General features: G+C 32.1%; 1 protein-coding gene across 1 annotated transcript; it reads left to right on the top strand.

Moving 5' to 3' along the window:
- The first annotated feature begins 288 nt into the window (after positions 1 to 288).
- LOC143055361 (uncharacterized) lies at positions 289 to 15,981 on the top strand. The gene is made up of 6 exons (XM_076228497.1): positions 289 to 364; positions 2,669 to 2,797; positions 4,281 to 4,308; positions 4,883 to 5,089; positions 14,045 to 14,160; positions 15,727 to 15,981. Exons 2-6 carry the CDS (start codon positions 2,675 to 2,677, stop codon positions 15,850 to 15,852), a joined length of 600 nt encoding a protein of 199 aa, XP_076084612.1. The 5' UTR covers positions 289 to 364; positions 2,669 to 2,674; the 3' UTR covers positions 15,853 to 15,981.
- The last annotated feature ends 293 nt before the right edge of the window (positions 15,982 to 16,274 follow it).

Raw genomic sequence — 16,274 nt, 5'->3', positions numbered from 1 at the left:
AAATACACCATTTGTCTATTCAATCTTAAATAAGTTTAAACTGGTAACTCTTTGAGATCAAAGCGTTATTTTTCAAATATTTTTCTTCAGATAAAAAAAATCAGGAAAAGTGAAAATAAATTATAGTAGTATATTAATCTTGCTGTTTTCAACTGAAAGATGTTGGTAAAAAAACCTGACTGTGCAAACACAAAATATCTTTAATTTATCGATTACCATGGCCTATCATTTTGATGATTTTTGATAACATATCATATAATGTATATGAGACTATGTACTCCTTGCACACGTTACTTAACACAGAGAAAACGCTGACCTTGCTTTTGTTTTGTCAATTTCAGCAGTGAAATTTAATTCAATCACAGTGCGTATTATATAATATAATTTAATTCAATCACAGTGCGTACAATGTATATATATATATATATATACAGTTGTTAGTCAAATGCGATTTGTTTCAATATACTTTTTTCACTTTTTTGGTCTTTTCGAAAATGTTGTTTGTGCAGTATTTAGACCCTTCTACTGTAACGAACTTTGTTTTACATGCACACGCATAAAAATTGCGGTTTTTATCCAACGCAATCATATTAGGTTTGAACGTAGTTTTCAATTAAGACTTGTTTATATTTTATCGTTTGGGCTTGTATCATATTTTCCCTCCGGTTTATATGATCCGTTCATCCTATATCTTCTATACTATTAAACGATAAGACCTCATTTTGTTTGTCGCTTCTCTTCTTTCCACAATTAATTGATCAACACGCCTCTGTGTCCTATAGGTACAGTGCATAGTGCCATTTGTCATCCATTCATATGATTTTTCAGATTGAGTTATTTTTGGAGAAAAACGAGAAAAAAGGCATCCGGATATTGTCCCGTCATTGGACGAAATTTTAAGTCGGATTAGACATCCGGTTTGCTTTTTTCTGTATACTTTGAACATACTATACAAAGAACAAGGACTATAAAGTTTATATACGTCCCTGACAAAGAATAAAGTGTATTTTCAGAATTCTATCTGCTTTCATTTTCAAGTTTACTATCCACGGCAGTCACAGAGTTTATTAAATAGAGAGGGACTGTTTACTATATGAATGATCACTATGGATCGATTAGTAAACTTAGAATTGAAAGTAAATACACTATATTTATATAGTAATGAATGTTCATAATAAACAGATAAGCGCTAAAAATATTCATGTGAACTTTTGATACCTTTTCTGAAATTCTCCAGTCATTAAATTTTTTACAAAATTCATTGATTATAAAAAAAAGAAGATGTGGTATGATTGCCCTGTTGAGACAACTCTCCACAAGAGACCAATACGACACAGATATTAACAATTGTAGGTTACCGTACGACCTTCAACAACGAGCAAAGACAATACCGCATACTCAGCTTTAAAAGGCCCCGAACTGACAATGTAAAACAATTCAAACCTGAAAACTAGCGGCCTTATTTATGTACAAAAAAATGAACGAAAAACAAATATGTAACACATAAACAAACAACAACCACTGAATTACAGACTCCTTACTTGAATGTTCTTAACATACCAAAATGTATGTTCATATTGAAATTGATAGAAAACCAAAAAATGGGAATATTGAAAATAAAGGAGGAGGGATAAAAAAAAACAACATTTTCCTGTCCCCAATAACCTTTAGCTATGACTTATGATACTTTTGCTGAATTCTCCAGTCATTCAATATTTTACAACTTGAAATTTGTTCCAATAACACTTTACATACTTTAAACTCCGCTCTGAATGCCCGCGATTTCGCGGGTGTGTTCTAGTAGTATGTTTAAAATGACAAAACCTTATTGACCCATTCCATCAAAGATGGGGTTACATTCGCCATCATATTGTTACACATAATCTTCCTTGTAACAATATCCGCCATCCATGCATGCCTGTGACAAAAAAAAATCAGAAACAATGAGGCCTAACTACCAAATGAAATTCACTATGAATCAAAATTATCTAAATCCTAGACATGCTAGAGGTTTCATTCATTCTATGATTATAACATGAACATGTAGGTACCGATTTTAACATGCCTGCCAGAGGCCAATGTCCTAATGGCAACCAACGTCAAATATACATAATTTACCACATGTACCATTTATATCAATACATTTTTATTTTCATGTTATAAACTATTAAAACCTTTTGATTCATGTGCATAATCGCGTTTCTTTAATTTGTATTCCTGTCACAGATCAAAATTCATTATATAGTTATACTAAGGGAGCTACCATTTGATTTTAATGGGGGGGGGGGGGGGGGGGGCTAGGATGAAATTTGAAAAAATTAGGCAGGACAGGAGTTTTGAGTTAAAAAAAAGGCAAAACCGAACAGAGTGAAAAATAAAAAGGCAGGACAGAGATTACAGCTAAAAAAAATGCAGGACAAAATTTTTCATCCTAGCCCCCTCCCCTAAAAATTATATGGTAGCTCCCTAATATTGATAATTTGTTTACAATGTTCTAATGTGAATATATTCATACTTCATTTTGTTATTTGTGTACTCACATACCCAATTAGGGGACTTTATTGATATGTGAAATATCATGTCTTATATATAAATGTCTAATGAAATGACTCTCATAACAGAAAAAATAACAGTAGATATAGATATTGTGACTGCTTTTTGTTTCTAGGCTGTCATGTCTCGACTAATGCAGTTTTTCATGTCAATTGAAATAAATAAAAAAAACGGAGCAACTTCTGAATCACTCATACCAGAGGCAAGCCGTAAAATCGAAAAATATGCAATATTTAAATTCAAGGTAAGATGTAAGCTGTTAGTAAACTACTGTTATGAAATCTTTAATATAAGACGTGTGTTTGATAGTGTTCTTCCTAAGAGGTAGTGTTATAATCTTAGAACCATGAAGTCAAGAACAGTCATTACATTATTTACAGCAGAAAACATTATAGTGTTTGATAAATTTGTTTTTAAAATTTTGATGCTGTTTTAATTATGTATGTTTGATATGTTACCTTAAAGACACCCAGCGGTTAGTATATTCAAGATAAGCCAAAACCAACAAGATACTACGGGGACAACAACACGAAAATCAAACGAGAATGACCCCCCTCTCCTAATTCACCAACCAAAAAAGTGAAAAAATAAAAATAAAAAATAGATAAATAGAAAACAAGATAGAATCATATTCAAAACAGTGTGGTCCTGGCCATTGATTGACGACCTAAATTATCCCATTGACTAGGACAGATTAGGTGAACGTTTGTCGGTAACAAGCACTGCTCACTATGCACTTGTTAAAGACACTGAATATGTGGGGTCACCAAAGGTTCTCAACACGTTAAAAAAGCAATTCGAAAAACGAATCCGGAATAATACGATGTGTTGATTTATATCAATATTATAAATCAAAACATAAAGGTTATTCCTGAATAACTTTTCGAATTATCTTATTATTAAAGGCGTTAAGAACCTTTGGTGACCCCACAGTTTAAATTCTATAATAAGTAAGAAGTGAGCAATGGTCGTTACAGACAAACGTTCACCTAATCTGTCCCAGTCAATGGGATAATTTAAATCTAAAATAAAACAGCATATGTCTACAAATAAAAACAACAGTATTATACGGCTGTTCGAAAGTCATATAACGATTGAGTAATAACAAACCCGGGTAACAAACTAAAACTGAGGAAACAATAAAATAAAAGACGAAAACAAGGAAACAAAGAAAACCTAGAGGGCAACAAAAACCAAACGACAATTCAACACACAATGAAACGAACTATAAGATAACAATTCCCATTTTCCTGACTTTGTACAAACGATAGATGGGATTGGTTCACCCTTTCAAGTTATTCCACAGTTTTTATGTAGTGTTTATTGTGAACATTTGGTTAACAATATATTTATTTGTTTTTTCACTGCCTCACCAACTGGAAATATAAAACCTCTCTTTTCCGTCCGTATGTTCGTCTATGGGTATGTGAGACATTGGGTCGAGCACTTTTGTCAGAATTTTCTATTAAATATTTGAAAGGAAATGATTTTATTTTTGTTCTGCACCTAAATATGGTTGAAAATACAAAATAAATGTAAAAAAAAAATTAAAGAGTAGAGAATTTAAAGGTGCTCCAATATACAAATAAAAAGAATGGTAAAAAATATAAAGAATAGAAAACAAAAGGCACAAAAATAAAAGAATATAGAAATAAAGGACAACCAATCAAAATCCTCATACTTACAACTTGATTATTACACAAAAATAAAAAATAAATTATTTTCAGGTTATTGGGGAAGCCAAAATTGTTGCGAGTAAGTTTTTAGTTTTACCTTTCTTGTGTCATACTATTCTGTTTTGAATTGCCGCTATCAAATCATATTTAATTCCCGTAAAACATGCAACATGCATGACTGCACATATTTCCTGTGAAAACGTATACAGTCTGCATGAGTGAAAAAAAGCTAAAGCTTAATTTAACCCGAAACTTCATGATTGCAGCCGAGAATGTAATAATTAGAATCTAATGCATTTTTTTAGAAGCGATGAATGTGCTCACATTTTTTCTAGTATATATACTATTAAACGAGAAGACCTTATTTTATGTGTCGCTTCTCTTCCTTCCACAACAATAGGGCATCTGCGTTATACATGTACATCTATACATTATTGCACTTTATTAAGGTAACCACTTATAAACTTGTTAAAATGATTAAGATACTACTGTATGTTTTTATTCCTTATCTTTTTTATTTTTTTTCAACATTCCAATTCAATACGTGATAGCTATACAGTATGTGTGTGTGTGTGTGTGTGTGTGTGTGTGTGTGTGTGTGCACGCATGCGCGTATGAGCACGGAAAGTTAAATAAAATCTCTTTTTTTATAGTTCTTGAAGTAGAAGATGCTACAGTTTTAGATACGGTTACTTCAACCTTAATGGGTTCTGGTCCCTTTACCGTGACATGCACACCTCTTACCAGTTATGAAAGATGGGCAAGGCTTTTAGGCGTTGATGAAAAGTTCACAGGACCAGCTCCAAGGAAATTGACAGGAAAATATGTCACCTGGTTTGAAGTTACACTAGAACATCATGGTAAAGTAAAATTACCGTACAGTGGAGATCACTTCTAACCTCTTATCAAATATGAAAGAATCTGTCAAGAGAACTGTTCTATGGCAGTTTATAGAACTGTCATCCCGGCATCATTTAGACAGTTCTAACTGGGACAGTTCTAATCTACAACTGATTTGATCTGTCCTTCCTAGAACTGATTTAGACAGTTTTAAATATAACTTATTTTGACAGTTCTACCCTAGAACAGTTAAATACAGTTCTACCTAATCTTTGGTCAGTTCTACGACTAGAATAGTTCTACAGCTAGATAAATTATACGACTAGAACAGTAACTGTTCTACGATAAGAACTGATGTGGTCAATTCTATCCATTACACAGTTTAAAGAACTATTCGTGTTAGATAAAATACGTGTATATCATTTAGAGCTGTTCTAAAATCCTGACGAGTTTGGTTAGTTGTACGACTAGAACAGTTTTAGACAGTTCTGCTGACAGCTCTACGGTTAGAACTGATTTAGTCAGTTCCTCTAAAAGTTCGACGACTAGAATTGGTTTGGTCAGTTCTACCTAGAACTTTTTCTGATAGTTCTAGTAGAACAGTTCTAGGGTAGAACTACCCTAGAACTGTCCTATGACAATTAAGAACAGTTATACGACATATTATTCTTACAGTTCTAATGAGAGCTTAGAAGTGATTTCCACTGTATCTAAAGCGTATGGTACGGTATATGCTCGCAGTAACTGTTTTACTCGCTATTAAGATTAATTTAGTTTCCGTTGACATCTGTTTCTATAATAAAAAAATAATCGTCATTTTTCCTCTTGTAACCGTTTGACTTTCCGTATTAGTTATTATTCCTTTGTCTTCTCTAATACTCTCTGTAATGATGTTTGTCAACGGTCTTTTTACCTATTTTGCCATGACGCTGTCAGTTTATTTTCAACTTGTGCGTTTGAATGTCACTTTATTATCTTTCCCCTTTTATTTTTCCTTATATATACAAGACTGTATGATTTTAAGTTTGTAAAAATTGATTAAAGTTCCTGGTTCAAAAATGACTGAATAAATAGTCAACGATTAATCTTACAGGACGATGGATCATGTAATATGATTCTGTACACTACAAAATATAATATATAACAAGTCAAAAAGGGTACAACATCGCCATTAAATAACTATAAAATGAACAAATATTATACAATTACTGTCTTTTGATGAGGTAAATGTGTGGTTTTATTGACTTTTGAAAAACTGATATTCACTGAGGCCAACTTTTGAAAAACTGATATTCACTGAGGCCAACGGCCGAAGTGAATATCAGTTTTTCAAAAGTCAATAAAACCACATATTTACCGAAACAAAAGACAGTAAATGTTTTATTCCATATTTCGAAAGAAATGAATGTAAAAGAAAATATTTACCAAAAGCAATTGTAAATCAAACGTTTTTTTACCAAAATTGTACACGAAAAAGCACGCGACGTTTTGCGCGGTGAATATCTTTTTTCCGCAGGTGAATATGCTTATTTATTCAAAATCCAATTCATATAGAAAAACCTACTAAAAGTTTATAAATATGGAATAATAGGTATTATCTATACTACATATGCCTATACATAAAACAACACAAACGCAAATATCAATTTGCCGTCAGCCCGCCGTATTTGATAGAAATAACACAAAGAACGGGGGCCAGAATAAATTATTAGAGATAAACAAATATTATAAACCCAATTTCTACGAGACCTGCAAACGTTTCTCTGTGGAGTCAACAATGTAACGATCTTTGCTTGAGTCTGACTTCCACCGGCCGTGTTTTTTCAAACACCTCTCGTTTACGTTTGCATTTGCAGCAGCCGTTACACCACCGGCTCTGAAAGAATATAGGCCTATATTACAATTTGGTGAAACTAATCGAACTCTACCTAATAAAGCCTCCCTAGCCGCCGTATAGCTTAGCTTTTTATCTTTATCTATAAGTTTACAATTATTGCCTGATCTGCAAATCTGTCTTAATATAGTAAATAAATATTTATTGGAGTCGAAATCAAATTTGGCCAATTCTTAATACCTTATGAGCATAACATATGGACAAGCTATGGATAAACCTTTTGAAATGAGAATTTCGTTTCTTTGACGATACTGATCGGTTTTACTTTTGTTAATATACAAAATCAAATAATTCTCATGTATAACTACATCTTTAAATCTTAACGAACTAATTTCATCATATCTTAGAAAACCAGAAAAACTTAGTAATATCATTGTCTAATCTCTAATAATGAGAAAATCATCTGAATCTTTAAAGTGCGTACATAGTTCAATTAATATCTCTGCTGAAACCGAATCTTTTTTGTTGGTGACTAGTAGATCCATTGTTCAATAAATTTGTCAAGTATAAAGCAACGTGTACCGTTTGTGCAGGTAAAGCACCGTGTCCATGTTCTGTAATAATTTTTTCCCACCTTCTAAACGCGTAGAAATAAGACTTGACTGTATTGTCACTTTTACTGCTCAATAATAACTCACACATCTTCGGATATAGACTATACAAATAGCTTCCTGTTTCTACTCCACTATCCTCTATTGCGACTTTTACATGACGATCTTAACTCATGCCTATTAAACAATGAAAATTATAAATATCTATGTTTTTCATTTAATATTTAAAGCAACTAATCTGAATTTTAAGAACTGCGAGCCAAATATACTGTTTTGACTTCTTCCTCGTTTTGTGAGACTCTCACCTTAAAAAAACCTGTAATCTCTTATGAAACATTTAAACCGACCTTCTTGGTCTACTAACATTGGCCAATAAGCGGCAGATGTCCACTCAGGAACAATCAAAGTATGACTACCTTTATCCTGTATCATTTTGTTAATTGTCTGTGGAACCAAACGAGGTGGTGGAACTAACCAATTATTCTCGCCATCCCATGACACAGAAAAAGCATTAATACCTGATGTTCCTGTGCACCAGAATTTCGAATTGAATTTGTCGCATTTTGCATTGTAATCTTGTGCAAAGCGGTCAAAAGTATATGGACCCTATAACTTATTCAGATAAGTAAAAATCCAATTATCGATTTCCCAATCATCACAATCTCATTTTCTACTAAGACTGTCTGCTTTATCGTTATGCTCGCGTGGTATCCATACAAAATTTAGTTTGATCTTGTTATCTTGACAAATTTTATGAACAGACATAACGCTTCTGTGTAATTTTTTTTTCTTACTACCGACTTTCATAATGTGTGGTACATTTTTATTGTCTGTGTAAACTCTAATAGTCGCACCGTGCAATTTGATCACAAGATTTCTTAAAACCCTTTTTACTGATTCAAGTTCTCTCCATTAGAGCTTTTTACTCTTTCAGTGGAAGACCAACTTCCGTATATCTCTATCGGTTCGTCCTCTGAACCTGTGGTCAAATGACCCCCGAAACCTGTTTCTGAAGCGTCACAAAAGACGTGAAAGTCTTGTACTTTATTGTATGTCAACTGACATAACTGAGATTCTATCTCATTTATTTTTTCTATATTATCTAACCAAAACCTGCATGCATTTACAGCTTTGAGACTAAACACTACGCTGGAATTCCCGCATTCTCTTGTAAGTATGCAATCATACATGAATCTAGATCTTAAACGTGCAAGATCCCCTGAAACAGCCTGAGTTGAGATGATCTGTCCAACAATACAAGCAAGTGACCTTACTTTGAAATATTTCATTCCCTTTTCATATTGCTGTAACAGATCACTCAAGGCGCTTTTTAACTTGCTCAATCTTTTTTCAGTGATTTTCAGTACACCCTGTTCTAAACACCAACAAAAACCTAACCACTCCAGTTTTTGTACTGGAGACCAATTACACTTTTCATGTGCTATTTCGAAACCACAATGATCTAAATCATTCCTAATCAAATCACTAGCGGTTAGTGCCTCCGAATAAGAAGAGCCTCCCCCTAATCCATCGTCTAAATACATTATACCTATTTTTAACCCTTTAGTTCTCCAGTATTTTATTTTAAACGATAAATCTTTTATTGCACATTTCTTTGCTGTTTAACAAATTACTCGACTCACAGCATTCAGCCAGGTATCCCTGTGAATAAGTTACTGTTTAACCAGGGAGATTATACAGTAAATTTATATTTATATGTATAAGAAAATTATTAAAAGATAATAACGGTTTCAATGCATCACTTTTTTACTAGTACGTTTACTGCTTCCGCAGATCTTTAGGTAATGTGACTTGTATATAAATAAAACAATTGATTGACGTTAACAATAGTTTGCTGTTTATGTACAGTTATTTTAGTTTGCAGTTTATTTTTTGTCTTATTTGTCTATTAAATTTGGACAAGTCATACATCGTTTATCGGTACATTTTTTTACAATTGGCACAGTTTCATTAAAGTCAAATTTTGAAGATGTTAAATATCGTTTCAGACTTTTCGACTGTCTTTTGCTGTTGATAATCTTCTTTTTCTGTAAGACCTTGTACATTCTTTCACTTTTGTGTAAATTTGTTTCAATTTGTCGCATGAAACTAAAAATGTCATAATCTCGCGGATTATAAGTTGTGACAAACGGAATAATTTTGTTTAAATTGTTCGATGATTCCTCGGTAGTTTATATGTATATATATATATATTAAATATGATTAGTTATTATAAATACAATACATTGATTTTAACAATTTGTCTAAGTTCTTAGTTCTGTACATGTGGAGGTCATCATTATGTAACGTAAATACGGAAGTTGTACTATTCATTATCCGATGTTGGTTATAATTTAATCATTGACCCTTAACCTTGATCGGCATAATCTCGTGAAAATTGAGATGATCGAATGATTGAAGGATAACACGTGGAATGATTTCATGAGCAAAGGATCTAAATTGAGTATTTCTAAAGGTGAGTTTTGTTATATTCCCATTGACTTATGATAAATTGATCAAGAAGGATTTTTTTTTATCCTAAAATGTTAGATACTTTTTAGTAATTAGACAGTAGACAGTACGGGGTCAAAAATCATGTCCTACAGGTAAACATTGACCATGCGTCACATTTAAACATCTTAAAATAATACATTTGTTTACATTTGAGTTTTTCTACATGATATATATAGTAATACAGAAGAATGATCATGCGCAATAATACATTATGGTTATAATATTTCAAATCTGACAACGGTAGGGCAATTGCAACATAAACTACATGTTTAAGCCTCCCAAACGAGTAACAACAAAAACCTAACCACTCCAGTTTTTGTACTGGAGACCAATTACACTTTTCATGTGCTATTTCGAAACCACAATGATCTAAATCATTCATAATCAAATCACTAGCGGTTAATGCCTCCGAATAAGAAGAGCCTCCCCCTAATCCATCGTCTAAATACATTATAACTATGTTTAACCCTTTACTTCTCCAGTATTTTACGACTTCTCGAACTACTTTACTGAAAATATTACCACTTGTTGCCAAGCCAAATGGTAACACATTGTACACGTAAAATGTCTCCCCCATTTGAAACCAAGGTATGTAGTGTCAGAATGTGCAATTCTTATATGGTGATATGCACTTTTCAAATCATATGAAAAAATGTATTCCTCTATTTTAAACAGTTGTCTAGCTGTGACCGCGTCTTCGTATTTGTGACGAAATTTGAATAAATGTGGATTTATATGTCTGCCGAATTCTTATTCGGTTTTGTATACAAAGGTGTACTCGAACTACTACTAACGTTACATAAAAACATATTAGTACTTATCATGTTTGTATGCTGAACTGTAGGATGAGGACACTCTCTCCTCCAATGACCAGTTTCACTATAATTGAAACATCTCCCAGGGCGAAACATCTTGTTTGTGTTGACTGGAATCGGATTCTCCGGAGCCAGTGATTTAGTCTTATAAGGTGCTGGCCTAGTATCGGTCTTGCGTTTTGCCTTCTCCTTCTTTATCTTTGATTCGGCTCTACTTTGTGCCTTGTATATTCTTTTTTCATCTTCGGAGTCTTCTGCCAAAGGATTTGTGGTATAATCGTCGACAACTCGCCATCCCGCGTCTGACGAATCTGCTAACTTTATGAGCTTTTGTCTTGACTTTATCATTTCCATACCTTCGGAAATCTTTCTCTTTGCGGATTGAATGTTGTCATTATTCAAATTTTCTAATTCTAACTGGCTGCTAGCTTCGAGAACCTTCACGAAAACCTTCTTGTTGTGTTTATACTGTTCTTCATTTCCCCTGTTACGGAACTTGAAGGTCTCTGTCATGGTCTCGTCAATTTTGGCCATCTGTGACTCGGACAATGCCTTCTGGGTATCCTGGATGTTTTGCTGGAAACCATTTAACCTTGTGTCGAGCAGTGAAGTAAAGCTGTTTAACATTTTATCTTGAGTTCCTACTATGGCACTTTGTACTTCGGCTTGGATAATTTCTCTGATGTCGGCGTCCATTTTAAGTCATGCACGTACGAACGGCGGCTAGAAAGTGACAAACAAATCAAACATACCTACATACCCGGATCTAATTATATATATAAATCAACCCCTCTGATTGGACCATACGCATATTACCCATAACGTCAATACAATATTTTCCCGCTTTACTTCGAACCGCGAGAAAATATTAATATTTCGGATAACAGATATCTTTCTTCGGTAATAGAACGATGTGAAATGAATCATGTCAATATATTCAAATGGAGACACTATCAAAATCTTGAAAATTTATACAGTTTAAGCGGACACCACAGGCGCTGGTACACTTTTTAAATGTCCAAACACTGCGCAAAGATTACAAAGATATGCCAAATAAAAATAGTTATTTGTGATGTGAACTGTCACAGCTCTTCATTTCCAAAGGTTGTGACAGTAAAGATAATCTAACTACATGGAGAGCAGTCCCCAAACAAAAAAATCAAAAATGCCCAAACCGATCCAAGTTGGTTTAATATTTCAAATCTGACAACGGTAGGGCATTTGCAAAATAAACTACATGTTTAAGCCTCCCAAACGAGTAACAGTTTATTAATGATTAGAAAAATAAGTTTTATTTAATAAACATGATAAAGTAAAATAATTGAACGTGGCTATGTAATTATATAAATATATAAATTACGTTAGATTAGAATATTTGCGTTACAGTGCTTAACCAGTGACCTTTGTGGTATCACAACAGCAATGGCTAAAACAGTTTACCAAATTGCAGTTAGATTTCTTCTCCAACTAACTGATCAACTGGTAAAATATTTTAGCAGATTGCTCAAGTGAAAGATGTTAGTATGAAGTGATTGCTGTGAAATAAAAATTAATACTTACCATCCAGCTCCAATTAGTTGAAGACTTTGTCATGAATTTCAAACAAAATGATGACTTACCATAAAATGAGTCACTGATTTAGAAGGTCTAACTTTGACATGAAAACTTCTCTCATAAATAGATTTAATAAATAATTAGTTCAAAACATTGTTTTGTAAGTCTATAATTTATAGCTCTGTTTTCCAACAGCAAGTTGTGTGTAATTGTATTTTAAATATTTTTTCTAAAGCATTTTTTTTAATCTGGTACTGTTAAAGGGAAATAATCTAAATTACCATAAAATCAGTTCTGTCTAAAAAATATCAACTTTCTTCATTTTATAAGTAATTTGTTTTTTACATTATTTCCATAATTATTAAACTATAATCCCTTGTTCTTAAAAGAACATTAAAATTTATTTTTAAGATGATTAAAATTTTGAAAAAAAACTGTTTTAATTATTTTATGGAACACATTCAAAGTTCTATAAATCATACAAATTCCTTTGAAAATTAAGAAGATATCACCTGCCCAGTAGTCAGCAATTCTATATTGACATGAATTTTATTTATATGGTAAAATTATGAATTGACTGTTTTGCAAAACTTAGAATTATTCAAAGTGCTAATGATTTTCTTCCTCCAAGGATTAGTTAACAAGTATAAACATTATTTGACAAAACCTTTTGTAATTTTGTGTCCTAAATGCTTTTAAACTTCGTACCAATATTGCATTTCGTTTTTTTTTTAATTCAAGTCGTATTGATGAATATTTTGTAAGCAAAATCATAAGCCTGGTATTATTCATTAAACTTTATATATACATAGACTCAATAAGAATTATTTCCCCTTAATGCCAGCAGATCAGTAATTCTTATAGAAAATATTATCCAAATTACAATTACACAATTACTTCATCTTAGAAAACAAAGCTATAAAATATTGACCTACAAAACAATATTTTGAACTATTATCTTATAAAATCAATTTATGATGAATGTTTTCATGTCAAAGTTAGACCTTCTAAATCAGTGACTCATATTATAGTAAGTCATTATTTTGTTTGAAATTTATGACAAAGACATCAACTAACAGGAGCTGGATGGTAAGTATTAGTTTTTATTTCACAGCACTCACTTCATACTAACAATCTTACACTTAGCAATCTGCTGAAATATTTTACCAGTTGATCAGTTAGTTGGAGAAGAAATCTAACTGCAATTTGGTAAACTGTTTTACTCATTGCTATTGTGGTACCACAAAGGTCACTGGTTAAGCACAGTAATTAAATTTAATTATGTATGTATGTGAGCATTTGAAATTATTTGTATACTGTTATACAATACCATATGTATGCTCATATATGCCTTGCACTACTGTTACTTTATTAATGAAAATGTTATTACTATACTTAATCCATAGATTTCAAAGTGTTATTTCATAGAATGCCTATAATGCTTATTTATTTCACTTATTTGCTTATTGTGTCACAAGACAAATATATGTTAGTACTTGTTAATTCATGAAGAATAAAAATAAGTTATAAAAGAAAGAATATTTGCGATATAAATCTGAATTAAAAAGGCAAGTTGCAATGTAATATTTTGCTTATGGTGAAATTGTCCCTGTTGACTTTACGTATTTATTTTTGTATGATTGACAGGTATACCTTTAGAACAATTTTTGGAATATTGGCGAGACGAAGCAGCTTCAGTCTTAGAACAACGCAGTAAAGGACAATTCGAAATTGAAATTTTCAAAGTACTTGGTGAAAGAAAAGTATGTTTTTTTTTAATAATTTCCCTCTCCAAAACCTTTAATCTTTAATGTACCAAAACGAATACTACATGTAGATAAGAAACCAGTGTCGTGTAGATTGGTTTATATGATTGTGATTCAGTAGTTCCACTGCTGAATACATTTCATTGCTTTAGACTATTATGTCGTCTGTCTTTCAAATTTACATAATTTGAAGTACCAGTGTTCTAATTTTAAACTTTTGGTTTGATACCAATTAAACACAGTTTGTAAAGTTTGGTTCTATAGCATTTGTTATAACCTTTTGTTAAGGTGGTACCTAACACTACAGGGAACTAACTCTATAAAGTTAGCTAAACGTTTTAATGACGTTGTATTGTAAAAGGAATATAAACTTCTCAAAGATAAAAAATTGGTGTTTGTCAAACTGCTATATAAGCAGTGTATTTTTTTGACAAAAGCGTTGGTTCAAATTTTTTGAAATTTTTATAGTTTTGTTAAAGGGTCAAAGTAAATACTTTGACAACATTTTTTGAAAATTAAACGAGCCAAATTAATTTTAGTGAAAGTGTTGGGTACCACCTTAAGTAAGGGATAAAAACTCAAATATAACTATGCATGCTGAATCAAACCATTATCCTAACGTTCATGTCCTGTATGTACACATAACTCTATCATTGTAAAAATAACGGAATTTGATGACACTTAGCGCTATAAACCAGGTTTAATCCACCATTTTCTACATTTGAAAAAGCCTGTACCAAGTCAGGAATATGACAATTATTGTCCATTCGTTCTTGATGTGTTTTTTCCCATGATTATGGAATTTCCGATTTGATATTTCTCTGAGTTCTGTATTTTTGTGATTTTACTTTTAACAGACCTCAACCTGGGTTTTAACCTTAATTAAATTACTAAAACACCTTCAGCAAATTAAAGCATACATTTGCATGAGGTTAAAGTACTAGTCTTAGAGTATTTGTTGTGTTCAGTATCGTATTACTTCTTTTTTGTTTTTTGAGGCTCGAATCTTTCCGAGAAAAGTGTTTACCGAGTAAAAATTTTCTAAAGGAGCAAATATGTGTCAGGTAGATTTTATCTTATAAGGATATAAAAGTAAAGGTCAAATACGGAACAAAAATTACGTAGTTATAAAGGTATATGATGTGCAATTATGTATGTTTATATTGTAGTATATGTATATGTGTAATTAACTAACATTTAGTTGGATATATTATAATTCATAAATGTATGTATCACAGATAAACTAAACTAACAAGTTCTAACAAAATTTATAATATACTACTAACGGTTAACGAGGCCGGGATGAGGAACCGGTATTTGATGTATCCACTTACAAATGACAAAACTATCAATAAAGTATCATTTTCAATTAAAAAGAAAAATTATTCATATGCAATTATTGACAAGTTTGTATTTTACAATTGACATGTTGGTCGACACTGTAACCAGAGGTACAACCTGCCATACCATTGTAAGCGATTGTATTATTTGTATAGTTTACCTCAATATTTAACTTCGTCAAAGACGTTTAAATTTTTCCTTTTTTTTTTTTATTTATTTCAGGTGCATGTGTTTTCATGTAAAGATAATCCGGAAGACTGGGAGGGCCTAATGTTAAAACTTCCGTTGTGGGTCAAGATGGGAGACCAGATTTACAAGAAGACGAAACTCGTCACAAAAATGTTATAACAAAGACTGTATTATTATCATCAACTATTACTTGATTTTAAAAGCGGATGAGACAATATACTCGTTTTCAAACGTTTTACATTGTGTGTATGATTTTTTTATTACTAATAATAAATAAATACAACCTTCCATGTAAAGATTTTAAATCCCTCTAGAAAATTGCCCCTACAATTGCCAATCTAGAAAAAAACCCATTCAGTCTTCATAAATGAGTAAAAACATTACCGCGTAGTAAGATATAAAAAGCCCCGAACCGACACATTTAAAAAATAAATAAAACGAGAATACTGACTTATGTTACGGAAGCCGATAAGGGCCATTCAAAAAAAATATTTTATGTCGTAATTACGACATAGCATGTCGTAATTTCGACATAGCATGTCGTTATTACGACATCGCTGTGTCGTAATTTCGACATAACA

This window comes from Mytilus galloprovincialis, chromosome 12, assembly GCF_965363235.1.
Source record: "Mytilus galloprovincialis chromosome 12, xbMytGall1.hap1.1, whole genome shotgun sequence".
NCBI classification, from domain to species: Eukaryota; Metazoa; Mollusca; class Bivalvia; order Mytilida; family Mytilidae; genus Mytilus; species Mytilus galloprovincialis.
The sequence above is the reverse complement of the archived record's forward strand: the minus strand, read 5'-3'. Positions and strand labels throughout refer to the sequence as shown.